Genomic DNA, 14,263 nt, shown 5'->3' with positions numbered 1-14,263 from the left:
GGCTTTTGACTTGCAGCCTGTGTTGGCTAGTGTTAATTTGGAATGATAGCTATTCTCGGAGATGAGATTTCTCAGGGAGAGCATATTTACAGGACTCAGACAGTGGAGAAGGTGTTTTTAAAATAAAATATTAATAAGGATATAAACAAATGATGTTAATGTACTTAGTGTAAAGTATTACCTGAGCACTTTTAGAACTTAAGATGTTAAAAAAGGGTTCTTGGCTTTACTCCCAAGCAAATACAAGACATTTATTTATGATAAGAATGCCAAGTTCTCCATATGAATTGTGTGAATTAATTTCAAGTTCTCTTGGTACAGACTTCTGTGTAGGTCCATTTTTTGGTTTAGGGTAACACTGTTTATATTGGCAAAATCCTTTATACAAGATGCAATTGTTTATAAAGGCTGGCTTCTCATTTGTGTGGCCACCATAACCATTTTTTGGAACACCTATTATGTACAGTTGTTATTATAAAGAAATATGATGTTGCTTTTAAATCTCAGCAACTTAAAACAGTTAAAAATGGAAACGAATGCAAGGGTCTTTAGGAATCTGTCCCTGTATCCTCTGATGTAAACCTCTAATTAGTGACAAAGCTGTATCAACCTCCTTTGAAAGAGGCTTACAAAAAGTGAACATATTCTCTTGTAAACATCTAAAAAGCAGTATAATCAGGAAGGTATTAAAAGGCACTCACGTGTGTGGAGGTGTGTGAGCATGCCTGTGCACAATCATGCACACACATATACACATTGTTCTGAAAGCTTTATTTCAAAAAAGTAACACAAATCCTGGGGATCGAAGGAAAGTATAAGAAGTTTGAACACTGGAGGTAGCCATAATCAGCCCTTAAGAGAGAGGGATGGAAATACAAGACTAAAATTGTTCCTGGCTTACTTAGTATAGAGAATAAACCTAGAGACTGAATCTTGTTGTTGTTGATGTTGTTGTTTTCTGAGACAGAGTCTTGCTCTGTTGCCCAGGCTGGAGTGCAGTGGCGCAATCTCGGCTCACTGCAACCTCCGCCTCCCGGGTTCAAGCAATTCTCCTGCCTTAGCATCCCAAGTAGCTGGAATTACAGACGTGCACTGCCACACCCAGCTAATTGTTGTATCTTTAGTGGAGACTGGGTTTTACCATGTTGGCCAGGCTGGTCTCGAACTCCTGACCTCAAATGATCTACCCGCCTTGGCTTCCCAAAGTGCTGGGATCACAGGCGTGAGCCACCACGTCTGGCCGAGACTGAATCTTTTAAGTTTTGATTGTGGTTTATGTTGGAAGCAAAGTAGAAAGTTTTAGATGTTATTTTGTAATTGACAGGCAAGTTGGTTCAAAGATAAAAAATGTCTTGATTGCCTTTCTGGGCCAATTTCTCCTAATGGATTGAGTCATATAACTTAGAGGTCAACCAGTATAGACTTCCTGTTTTGTAGATTGGAAAATTAAGGGCCAGAGGAGAAATACAGGATTAGACTCTCAGATTTTTTCCTTTCTAGACCAGGGTACTTTTTATAGTATGCTACTTCTGTCCTTATCCTATTGGTTTGAACCTAGCTATCCTGTTTATTTTCTCTACCTCTCACCTCCAAATTAAATGAACTAGGAGTAGCGTCAGGTTTATATTTGTCATCCTGTATTTAAACTCAATTACCCTGAGGAGGTTTTCCCCATTTTTCTATGGTGCTACCCTGGTAGGTATACCTTACTTAACCAAGGACTTACAGATTTAGTACCATCTTGCTCTTCCTGCAAGGTGTTTTATGGTTCAAATGCTATGGATTTGAAACTTTTGTTCTCAATATTTTGTCTATTCTCTGTTTTCTCATATCTGAATTAAACTGCATTTTAATGTAATTTGCACAGGTATTGCAGGCAATGGGATATCCAACGGGCTTTGATGCAGATATTGAATGTATGAGTTCCGATGAAAAATCAGATAATGAAAGTAAAAATGAAACAGTGTCTTCAAACTCAAGCAATAATACTGGAAATTCTACAACTGAAACCTCCAGTACCTTAGAGGTATACTTATTTTTTTCTCAGAAAAAAAGTAACATATATGTGCATTGTAGGAAATTTGAGAGATGTGGAAAAGTATAAATAAAATCAAAAGCATATGCAAACCTGTACATAAATTACAGACAGACATAATTATTATTTTGGTTTATTTCCATCCTGTTTTTTTCATGAATCTCTATGAAGGCAGTCATCTTTTCATGCAGTTTTACATCTTGATTTTTTTCACTTTAAAAATATCTGTAAACTGCTCAACACTTGAATATACCCTAATTTAACTAGTATTTCCTGATTACTGGCCATGGAAGCTGCTTCCAATGTTTCAGAATATACCAAGAGTATCAGCAATAACTGATGGGCAGAAAACTACAAGATGTAGTGGAGGAAATTGGGATTATTTGAAGTTTGTGCTAAGCTGTGGGGTGCATTGGGTCATCGTTTAGTTGGTCCAGCCCTGAAGGAAGGCATAGCCTGACACAGTATGTATCCCAGACCCTAATTAAGTCCTGACTGGGAACTTTTTGTCGCAGATAATAGAATGGGATGAAATCCAAGTACTGAGTATACACAGTACATTGGGGAGTTCATGGAACCCATGTTTACTGCATTCTATGTAAAGAACATTAGCTTTAAAGTAACAGCAAGAGCTTACATTAAAAAAAAAAAACACTTACTTTGTCATTTGTATGAATAAGTATTTATTAAGGACTTAATTAATAAACTAATTTTTTCAGTCCATAAATCCCTTTTAATACCTGCTTAGTGCCAGGTGTTTCAGAAATTGTGTGCAGAGCCTGGAGATGCTCCCAGGCTAAAAGTGCAAAAAGACATGTTTATAACAAATGGTAATATAATGCGATAAGCACTGTGATGGCAAAATGAACATAATAATGTCAAATCTTGAAGGAGGAAGGGGTTGTGAGACTCTTAGGCATACACTTACACAATCATGTAAAATCAAAGGGAGTCCACTGTGAGCAAGGCTTCAGATGATGAGCTTTGCCATGTGGGGAAGAGAAAGCATTCTGGACTGAAGGATGAGGAGGTGTTATGGCTTTGAGTTGTGAAAGTAAATGTTTAAGAAGTGCCAAGTGGGCCAGTGTGGACAGGATTGATGGGACTGAAGCCTGAGAAAGCCACACTTGGCACTTCGTGTGATGCTTTGGAGGACAGATGATGTCATGGCTAGCTGCTCAGAGGGACTGGACATTCAAAGGTGGCAGTCACAGGTCAAGATGTTGTTTTGCTGACAATGTTACATATACTAAAAGAAAAAAGGGCTCATTAATTATGAGGTCCCGACCATTAAGTATAAAGGTAATTAGAAAGGGAGAGAGCAGTGTGGGCTGCACTAGCAGCAGCTACACTGACATAAAAAGTTTTGGTAGTGACTACGTTTATACTTTGTGTCTGTATTATTGTAGTAATGGTGGGAAGCAAGGAGAAAAGAAAGCCCTTATTTATTTCTTCATTTAAAATAATAGTAATTTATTAAAATTCAGATATTTTTATGTCTCGACTCATTTTTGTAGACATGATTTCAGGTTTGGAAAGCATAGAGTGATTGCTATAGACCTAGTTTCAAAAATCACTCATTATCTTTTAAAGACAGTAACTAGAAATTTGCCTTGAAATTCAAAAAATGCAGATTATAAAAACTCATTAAGAAGAGATGTTTATTGATGTTACTGATGTTTTTAAACTTGTCCTTAAAAATTGTCCTTTGATGTTTCACATCTGAAGCATCAACCACTTATCCAGCCTGCACAGAATACTTTACTAAGAGAATCTTGATTTTCATTAGGTTTATATACATAGTACTTAATACTTTGGGCCAGGCGTGGTGGCACACACCTGTAATCCCAGCACTTTGGGAGGCTGAGGCAGGCGGATCACCTGAGGTCAGGAGTTTGAGTGCACCCTGGCCAATGTGGCGAAACCCTGTCTCTACTAAAAATACAAAAATTAGCCGGGTGTGGTGGCAGGTGCCTGCAATTCCAGCTACTGGGAGGCTGAGGCAGGAGAATTACCTGAACCCAGGAGGTGGAGGTTGCAGTGAGCCGAGATTGCACCACTGCACTCCAGGCTGGGCCACAGAGCGAGACTCCATCTCAAAACAAAAAAAAAAAACAAAACTAACAGTTTTGGGCATTTATTTTGTGTGTTCAGCATTTCTTGTGTGGTGGAATTACAGTCACGATCTCTGACCTCAAAAAGTGCCCTATCTTTGGTTTCTCCTTTCTCAAAATTATAGTTGTATTTTGTGATTTGTTAGTTTGCTTTTGATGCTAGCCTCTGTTTTCATTTGCACCTTCATGTTCTTGCATGAATTATTTCACTACTTCTATTCTTATCCTTCCTCAAATCAGTTATTTCCATAGCATATATCTGCTCTGTAACATACGTTATTTTGCAGTGATGATATCTGTCCCTCCCACTACACTCTAGCTCCTTGAGGGCAGAGAGTGACTGCCTTTATTGTTATTTTAAAATTTCAGAATCCATAGTCTATAGCCGACTGTTTTTACCTTAGGTCCCCTTAAATCTGTTTAGAGTGACTGAGAGGTGTATAGGAACATTTACCCTCTAACATCCCCACTTGAGAGTTATTTCTTCCTAACACTAAAGAAGAAAAATGATGAACCCTCAGGCATCACGTGAATCCAAACTGTTCTATTCTCGTTGTTAGTAATTTAGAGTATTATTCTTAGATCATGAACACTACAGAGCAGAGCCTGGAGTGGCCCACAGTGGTGAGGTTGCATTGGTCTTGAATACTGCTTTGAAGGAAGGCTGGCCAGATGACTGCATTGTTTACTGCTTATAGAGTTTTTACAGCTTTAATGATATTTTGCCATTTGTGTACAGAGGTGACTCATTCTAGCCTGAGTGCTTTGAAGTAGAATTTTTGAGCCTCCTTCTTAGCATGATTGTATTAATAAGAAATGTAATATTCTAAAACCTTACTTGATTGAACCTTCAGATTTCCTTTCTCTTATAGGTAAGAACTCAGGGCCCTATCCTCACAGCAAGTGGCAAAAACCCTGTAATGGAGCTCAATGAAAAAAGAAGAGGTCTCAAGTATGAACTCATCTCAGAGACTGGTGGAAGCCATGACAAGCGCTTTGTAATGGAGGTGTGTACCCAGACACAAGCCAGCCTTATCTTTCTTCTCAAAGACATAGGATATCCTGAGCTTAATGTAAAGTTTTAGACTGAGTCAGTTCTTGTGGCACTATTTGATTTTTGGTGTTTTCTGTGTCATAATCTATTTAAATTAAAAGGACATAGAGGAATTGCGTGAGATAATTGCAAGGTGTTATTCTTGATTGTAGGTAGAAGTAGATGGACAGAAATTCAGAGGCGCAGGTCCAAATAAGAAAGTGGCAAAGGCGAGTGCAGCTTTAGCTGCCTTGGAGAAACTGTTTTCTGGACCCAATGCGGCAAATAATAAGAAAAAGAAGATTATCCCTCAGGTATGAGTAAACATTAAACCTTTGCAGAACCTGTGAAAAATGTTACAGGAATTAAATTTTCCTTGCTGTCCATGTGCCACTTTAGCTTTTTCTTGGACTTGGCGACCTTTGCTTTGGGTTAGGTCATGAATAATATAAATCTGATTAGTGGTTTCATGTTCTATGGACTTTCTAAACAAAATATATATGTACATGTATATTTATATTTATATATCTGTATGAGGCTATTAGCATTATTTGGAGGGTTGAGGTCATTCTTGATGAAGTCAAGTTTTGAGGTGATTTGGACCTTAGTGAGGTCTAAGCAGTTTAGTTTGGGGAAGCTGCCAGGAGCACCTGGGGCTTTGCTTTCATCAGCCTGCAGGTGCTCTTCCAGTTCCTTTGCAGTTTCGTCCTTTTGCATTGTTTATTTTGGGTTTCCTTTGCAGACTGCATAAAATTTGGCGCTGTATTGCGTCTGTTCATTACTGACACTGGGAATGTCAGTGCTACTGAATGTCCAGGATCTTAGCAAGGTATTTAGAAAAGATGGCCCTCTAATTACATGCTTGTGGCTATGAGATTCTTCCATCCATTCATTTACGCTTTCAAAAAACATTTTCTAGTCATACACCATATGCCTGATAGTGAGGGAAAGAGTAAGTAAATGTAAGACACATTGTGCCTCATGGAGAGTACTGGTATAATAACATAACATCTGAATATATTATATGATAGAAATTAAAAATGCTTAAAGTAATAAAAATAAGATTGTTTAATTCTACATTAAACATTATATTTAGATTCCATTATGTATGCTATGTCCATTGTAGGAGGGTGGAATTGATCTTATTTTACAGGTAAGGAAACAAGGCCCAAAGAAATGGAAATACTTGCCTGTGGTAACACAGCTAATTGATGGTAGGGGTTCCTTCTAGAACCAGGTAGTTCTTCCAACGGCCATGGACATTTTACGATTGCATATTGTATCCATCTCAAAATTTGTTTTGTATTCATTTAAATTTCTTGTATTTGCTATAATAAACACTGCTTAAATTCTAGGATCCAAAAGGTAGAGAAAACTTATTTTAATGAGATGAAAAAATTTTTAAAGCCTTTAAATTACACATGTTGAAAACAAGTAGATTTTATTTTCTAAAATCTTCTGGTAAACACAGAACAAAGTATGTTCTAAATTAGTTGAAAGATGATTCTTGTTTTATGAGCTTGTTTTATGGTGTTTTTTCCCATATTACATCTTATATTTGGTCAGTTAATTTTAGTTTAAAAAGCCCGTGTGCAAATATTTATTAGGTAGTTAAGTTTGTTTCTACTAGACATAAGCTAGATTTGTGTGGAATCATTCTGCTACTGCCAGATTGTTGCTTCCTGACTACTTTTGACTAAGTCATGTTAAAAAAAGAAAGATGTCTACATGAAGTTCACTCATTTTTAGAAATTTTCCGTACTAGAAGCTATAAAACTCATGTGTTCAATGTGCTTGACGGCCAAGAAGCAATCTATTTTGGATATGTGGGTTGCTTTATTTCAGAGAAAAACAAAAACGGCAGTCCCTGTGCATGACACAGTTAACCTTGAAACTGTCTGCTGCCCATTCATACTAGAGGTAGAGGTTATCCTGGAAAGAATAAAGGATGGTGCATTTTCAAAGTGAGATAAACCAATGTGTATTCTGACTCTTTCAGCTTCTTAGACACTGTTGACTTCATCATAGAGTACGCTTTGAGGCTTTGCACCACTTTCTTGCACCTTGGTTATAGTGGGGAATCTTAATTGTTTCTAGCTTGAGTTTTTGTTGCATTTCTATAATATTCAATTTGAAACTAGACACCTTTTGATTTTCTTAAAATTTAGTTTGGAAAAGAGGTTTTTCAACAGTCCTGTTTACTGTTACTCCCGGTATTATCTGTTGTACTTTTAGAATGTTTTTATATCTGTTCTCTCGTTGTTCTTTCTACTCTAAGGAAAACAAAGTATCATTATTCTCATTTTATAATTCTCGGTTACTGTTTCTACTCTAAGGAAAACAAAGTGGGTATCATTATCCACATTTTTAATTAGTGCGGAGATTTCCATAGATAATGGCATTTTAGAGCAAGGAGGGGCTTTCAAAGTGGTATTTATTTATTTAATAATGGGGCCAGGCGCGGTGGCTCACACCTGTAATCCCAGCACTTTGAAAGGAAGCTGAGGGGGGCAGATCACTTGAGGTCAGGAGTTCAAGACCAGCCTGGTCAACACGGTAAAACCCTGTCTCTACTAAAAATACGAAAATTAGCCAGGCATGGTGGCGGGTGCCTGTAATTCCAGCTACTTGGGAGGCTGAGGCAGGAGAATCACTTGAACCTGGGAAGGTGGAGGTTGCAGTGAGTCGAGATCGCACCATTGCACTCCAGCCTGGGTGACAGAGCGAGACTCCGTCTCAAAAAAAAAGATAATTAGTAGTGGGTACATACATACACAAACAGCAGAGGAATCGGGCTCCAAGAAATCATATTACCTTCCTGAGGTCACAGTTACTTAGAGCAGGAACTGGCATCCTCATCTTTGGTCCTCCTGTCTTAGCCCTTTATATTTTTCCCCCACCAGCCCCACTCAGATTCTCAGTTAATTCTATGTAGTTAGTTGCTGAGATATTTTCTGCCTGTTGGCAGATAATTTACTGGATTTGGAACCTAGGTACCAAGTGTGTATGATTACTTTAGTAAGACCTAAAATGACTTTGGATATAAATTGATTACTGAAATTTGGTGTAGAAAATGAACTCTTTCTGGATAAACCGCAAGCGAAAAGAAGTTATTTGCATATTCTCTTAACATCTCTGTAAGTTAGGTATCATTTTTGTTTTTCAGATGATAAATTGAAGGTTCAAGATCACAGGCAGCTCATGGTCTCACCCACGTGCTCACAGTTTCTCATAGTTGTTGTGCATTGAAGAGATGATAGAAGAAATAAGATGGTTCTTATTTCTTTCAGTAATGAAAATGTGTTATTTTAACAGGCAAAGGGCGTTGTGAATACAGCTGTGTCTGCAGCAGTCCAAGCTGTTCGGGGCAGAGGAAGAGGAACTCTAACAAGGGGAGCTTTTGTTGGGGCGACAGCTGCTCCTGGCTACATAGCTCCAGGTATAGTACAAACTGCAAGAGATTGGCCCCCTTTACTGGGCCAAAATTCAAAGAATAGCATCTCCTCCATTTTCTAAGGTTGTACAGGGTTTGTGGAAATATAACACAGGCATGAATGTACACAGAAATTTAAAAGTAGAGAATTGGCAGAATGTCATAGGTGTTCTCCTGGAATCTGCTGAGTGAGGAGAGGCTACCTGGAGGGAGATGACAGATGAGCAATATTGCATTTGGTTGTGGGACTGTATTTTGACAAGGAATTAAAGGATGTTCCATAGATTGAGAAGGGTGAGCAGGGTGTTTTCATTGAGGACATAGATGACAGGTTGGGTATAACAGGAGAGAAAAACTGCTAAGAGGTTACTTAATTAGGGTGAAGCCTGGCATTATTAGTGTTTGTTAAACTTAATGTTTGGGAACCATCAAAGGCTAAAGAAATACACAAAGGAAAAAAAATTTATCCAGAGCTTACTGTATATACTAGATATTTTCATGTAAATAATTTTACTTATTAAATTGTTTTTAATTTAATTAAATTAATTAAATTTAATTGTTTTTAATCTTCACAGTGTTTCATCAGGTAGAAATTATTTTCCAAGGAAGGAAACTGGGATTTAGGGAGATAAGGCAGCTAGCTCAGGGTGAAGCAACCACTAAACCACAGAGCAAGGATTTGAATGTAGGTGTTTGCATTTCCAAAGTTCATATTCTTTCCATTCCACCACATAGCTTAAAGAAGATTTGGGAGAATGCCCTCTCTCTGCCTTCCCTTCTAATTCTTATGTCATTTTAACAGTAGATTATCCAGCTATCTTGTTAAAATCAAGTTCTTCACAATATTGAAAGTATAGTACTTTTAACTGGACAAGTAAACCACTTGTGGATACTGATCAAGATAAAATTGTCATGAAGATTAGGTCTTATCCAGTCATTGTTTTTTAGGTAACATCCCTAAGGGTTCACTTTGTGCTTTCCTCTAAGAAAGATTAACACTAGGCCATTTGGGAAATTTTACGATGTGGCTTTGGAATGATTCTTCTAGAAGCTAATCCTAGTAGGTAAATTGATCAAGGAGTGTGCCTGCTTTGGCACACAGCAGACATGGATTTTGTTCTCATGCAGCTTATAGCCTGAAGGGTGAGACGTAGATTAATCAAGTAATAACAAGAAACTGAGATGAGTACGATGAAAAAGAAGGACATGCTGCTGTGAGAGCATGTAACAGAGAAACCTGGTCTAGTTTAGTGGGTCCCTGGAGGCTTCCCAGAAGAAGGGACATTTGAATTGAGCTTTGAAGAATGAATAGGAGTTAACTGGAAGACTGGGATGGGAGAGTTGCACACAGAAGGAACAGCTCATGCAGAGACCTTGTGTTGCTGTTGGGGAATTTGGCTCAATTGAAGAAGCAGAAGTCCAGAATGTGTGGAATGTGGTGAGCACTGAGTGGCAGAAGTGGAGAGACTGGGGAATGATGTGAACTAAAGCTGGACGACTCAGTCCCAGACCTGGAGGCCGTTGTTTGGATTTTGGTCTTAGAACCCTAAGCACAGTGTTAAGTCTTGATGGGTTCTAAGGAGAACAGTGACAAGATCAGACTTTATTTGTGAAGGTTAGTCTTCCTATAGTGTGAAGAACAGGAGGTAGGGATAGGTGGGAGCGTTGACAAGATCAGTTAGAAGGCATATAGTTTACAGTAATGTATTGTACATTTCAAACTGGCTAGAAGAGAAGAATTCAAATGGTTCTAGCATAAAGAAAGGACAAATATTTAAGATGATGGGTATCCTAAGTTCACTGATTTGATCTTTATAAATTACATGGGTATATTAAATTATCACACGAACCCCGGAACTATGTACATCTATTATGCCTCAGTTAAAAAAAGGCTACTGAAGACTACTAACCCAGGCAAGAGACATTGATAGTATTGCTACTGGAGGCAGGGAGGAAGATAGGGGGAGACAAGAAGAGAACAGATGGGAGGAATATAAAGGAAGCAAAATTGATGTATTGAATATATAGAAAGAAGAGTGATGTTTCAAGGATATCTCAGCTCCTAGGGTTTTTAGCTGGAGCATTGGGGGAAAAGGAAAATGTTATGAATTTCTTATGGTGTGATATAGTTTATGAGTCTAAAATTAAGACAGTCTTCTGTGTGTCTCACTATTTCTACTGATATTTAATAATTTTAGCCTTATTCAGTGTATTATTGAAAGGGCAAAGCTTTCATTCACAATAATAGGCAGGTTAAAGATGAACTATCTTTCTTGTCTTTGATGATGTGTTCTATTGGGGCTTAATCTGGTCACGTCTCTTGTTGCCACAGACCATTTACCACCTGCTAGAGTGGTAAATGGCTATGGTCCAGTGACAGTAATCATGAAAGGAACCGTTTATGGCCGCTCGTTGCCAGGCTTTACTCTATAGTGACTCCTCTCTTGTGTCATTGCATTGACCTCCCTGAAAGGCGTGTCTCCCGAAGCTTTTAAAAATGAAGTTATTTTATGGCCGAGAGAAGATTCAGATTAGGTCCCTTTAGATTATGAATAGGTTATATACCATTTGCAGAGTATATTCTGTGCAGCAGGGACTGTTGTCAGTATATTTACATGTATTATTTAATTAAATTCCCCTGGCAACTCAGTTACTGTACATAGAACACTGAAGCTCAGAGAGGTTAAATAACAGGTGCCATTCACAGATACCTTGCTAGGAAAAGGTGAAGTTAGAATCAGGACTCCAGTGTCCTGATGAATGACCTAGTTAGTACTTATGGTCTCATTTCTTCTTAAGGAGGTTTTGGTATAATCCTTAGAACTGCAGCCTTAGCCAAACAGCTTCTGTTTTCTGGAATAAATTTGATAGCTAACCTTTTTTAAGCATTAATTTCTTTTTTGGCCTCTGATCTGTCTCCTCTTCCTACTGCTTATTTCAGCTACATGTGTCCTCTTGAATATGATTTAGTGAGCACTCAGACTGAGTTATATGACTTAACTATAGACTAAAAAGTAAAAATTATTCATCCCTCAGAACTGTTTCAGTTGGTCCCTAAAAGCAGTTTACTTCTTCAGCATACATTTGAATGCATTGTCTCAAACAGGAGATTTAGAACTGGGCATTCAAAGAAGACCTAGCCTCTGCCCCAGTGACTGCCTGGGGTAGGACCACATAATTGAATAAACACAATGCAATATGATGCAAGTATAACATGGGTTGGGCAAAAGAGAGAACAGCAAGCCTGGGAGACTTTGTAGGGGAGGTGATAATTGGTCCTGGTCTCAAGGGTGAGTTGCAGTTGGTCATCCAGAGAAGGAGGGAATGAAATCATTCTGAATAGCAGAAATTGTTACAAAAAAAAGGAGTGGTAATGTGAAAAAGCTCCATTTGTTTTGGATACTGTGTAAAAGTGCCATGGTGATTTTGTGCCCTTGTTCTACTTTAGAAATTTTTTTCATTTATAAATGAATAATAAGTTGTTGTTATTATTATTATTATTGAGACATGATCTCTCTCTGTTGCCCAGCCTGGAGTGCAGTGGTGTGATCATGGCTCACTGCAGCCTCGACCTCCTGGGCTCAAGTGACCCTCCCACCTCAGCCTCCTGAGGAGCTGGGACTACAGGCATGCACCACCATGCCCAGCTAATTTTTTGTTTTTCTGTAGAGATGGAGTCTCACTATATTGCCCAGGCTGGTCTCTAACTCCTGGGCTCAAGCAGTCCTCCTGCCAAAGCCTCCAAAATTGCTGGGATTACAGGCATGAGCCACCACACCTGGCCCCAAGTAATTTTTATTTACGTATTACCTATATCTAAGCTGTTTTACTAAAAGAGTAAAAAGATTGCAGCTTCTGTTAATATAGATAATATTTCTAATCCCTACTAATATGGTATAAAAACTTCTTTGTACTTGCTTTTACTCAATAATGTGAGCCTTTTTCATAGGTACCAGAGGCTGATGTCAAATTCACCAGCATTTACAGAGAGACCCTGTACTTGGGCCAGAAATTGAAGTATCAGCAAGTCATAGACCTTGCCCTTGGGCTCACAACCTGACTCATATGCCTGTTTTAATGGCCATTGAGACCTCAGCCTGCTCTCTCACTACTTTCTGAAGATACTTGGAAAGTTCTGTTTGCCAACTTTGAGAAATTGGTAGTTTGAGTGGTTTTAAGTATTCTTTTGTTCAACAAATTATATTTAGTGAGTGGCTACCATATATATCATACATTCTGCTAGGTTCAGATGATGCAACGACAGATAAGTTTGACCAGGTCTATGCTACTCTAGTGGGGAACCCAGACAAGGAACTGATAGTTAAAATAGAGTGTGGGGTCAGTGAGTGCAGTGAGAAAGAGATGTAGGATAGTCTGGCACATCTAGGAGAGCCTTGTAGGCCATGGTGAGGAGCTCCCACATCTTAAGCAGGCACACAGAGAATGGCTAGACTGGGACCATTCTGGCAGTGGTTCTCATTCATCCAACATCTGGAAGAAGTCCTCCGGGCCCAGGGTGCTGAGCAGGTGGTGCTTGTGAATTGGGCCAGTGATGATTGCCCTGGGTCTTGGACTGATCTGCCTTCTTCTTCTTTGCACTAGGCTATGGAACACCGTATGGTTACAGCACAGCTGCCCCTGCCTATGGTATGTACACCATCTTACTGATATCTCCTCTTAGCGACTGTCACAGCAATCCAAAGCACAGTTTCTGTCTAGGGTTTTTGTAAATTAATTGGAGGATCTCAGATTTATTCATTCTAGTGACCCAACTTAAATTCCCTTTGAAAATGCCACAACCTTGTGGTTCTTGGTTTGGTTGGAGTTGCTCTTCTCTCCGCTTTGCCTGATTGAAGGACTGCTTGTTCTAATTGCCTGTTTCTGACCATATTGAAATTAAATATTTTAAGTAGTTCTTCTTACAGCCAACTGATACTCCATTCAAAGGCTACTGAAGGGCCATACCCAGTTGCTAGCTTGGCTGCCTACCAGTTATAAAGCCACACTTAAGTTTCTGGTTTGGAACCGTGTGAGTTGTGGGTAACTTAAGTCAAGAATAGGAACTGCTCACTTCAAATTTGTAGTCTTCATTCTTTTCCATAACTTTGCTTTGGGGTTGAAGTAAATGGGTATCATTGGCCCTAGAGAGGAAATGATAGTGGGTTTCACCAACAGTCTTACTTAAGTGCTCACTGCAGGAAGTCTGTAGTACATGCTAGAATATCATAGGTGTTTCTCTTCTCCCCTCTAAAATAAAAAATAAAAGCAAATGCATAAATGAACCCCAGTGGCCCTTTGGATAACTTTTGAATGAGGTTTATGTGGCAATGGAGGCAATAGGTTTGGAGTCAGTGATATGCTCTTAGACATTTTTTTTCTACTCAGGTGCTACATGTTATAGAATCAGCCATCTGAAGGGTGTTGTCATTGAGAGAAGAGAGCATGAGAGAGTGTGTGTGCAAGAGTGTGTGTGTCAGCATGCCCCAGGCTGGGCGTGCATCCACACAGAAGGGAAAGGCCCTTCCTGTGTTGCCAGTTGGGGCATTAGTCCTCTACATGAGCCTCAGACCTTCGCATTGTGCTTTTTCTCTTCACGCATCTGCTTTGCCATTTTTGTTTGGATGAAAATTGTGTTCCTAAACCACTGC

General features: G+C 38.9%; 1 protein-coding gene across 7 annotated transcripts in view; it reads left to right on the top strand.

Annotated features, from left to right (window-relative positions):
* STRBP (spermatid perinuclear RNA binding protein) overlaps positions 1-14,263 on the top strand; it is a 159,020-nt gene that overhangs the window by 127,067 nt on the left and 17,690 nt on the right. For all 7 annotated transcript variants that reach the window (XR_010123368.1, XR_008504701.2, XR_010123367.1 and 4 more), the window contains 5 exons: positions 1,868-2,026; positions 5,022-5,156; positions 5,356-5,496; positions 8,498-8,621; positions 13,218-13,262. Coding sequence is in view for 4 of the 7 variants with exons in the window: in XM_063649923.1 (XP_063505993.1) it covers positions 1,868-2,026; positions 5,022-5,156; positions 5,356-5,496; positions 8,498-8,621; positions 13,218-13,262 (604 nt within the window). In the remaining 3 variants the exon portion in view is untranslated. The remainder of the gene's footprint in view (positions 1-1,867; positions 2,027-5,021; positions 5,157-5,355; positions 5,497-8,497; positions 8,622-13,217; positions 13,263-14,263) is intronic.

The sequence above is a fragment of the Pongo pygmaeus genome, chromosome 13 (genome assembly GCF_028885625.2).
Source record: "Pongo pygmaeus isolate AG05252 chromosome 13, NHGRI_mPonPyg2-v2.0_pri, whole genome shotgun sequence".
Taxonomy (NCBI): domain Eukaryota; kingdom Metazoa; phylum Chordata; class Mammalia; order Primates; family Hominidae; genus Pongo; species Pongo pygmaeus.
Note: the sequence above shows the minus strand (reverse complement) of the source record. Positions and strands in the feature narration are given on the sequence as shown.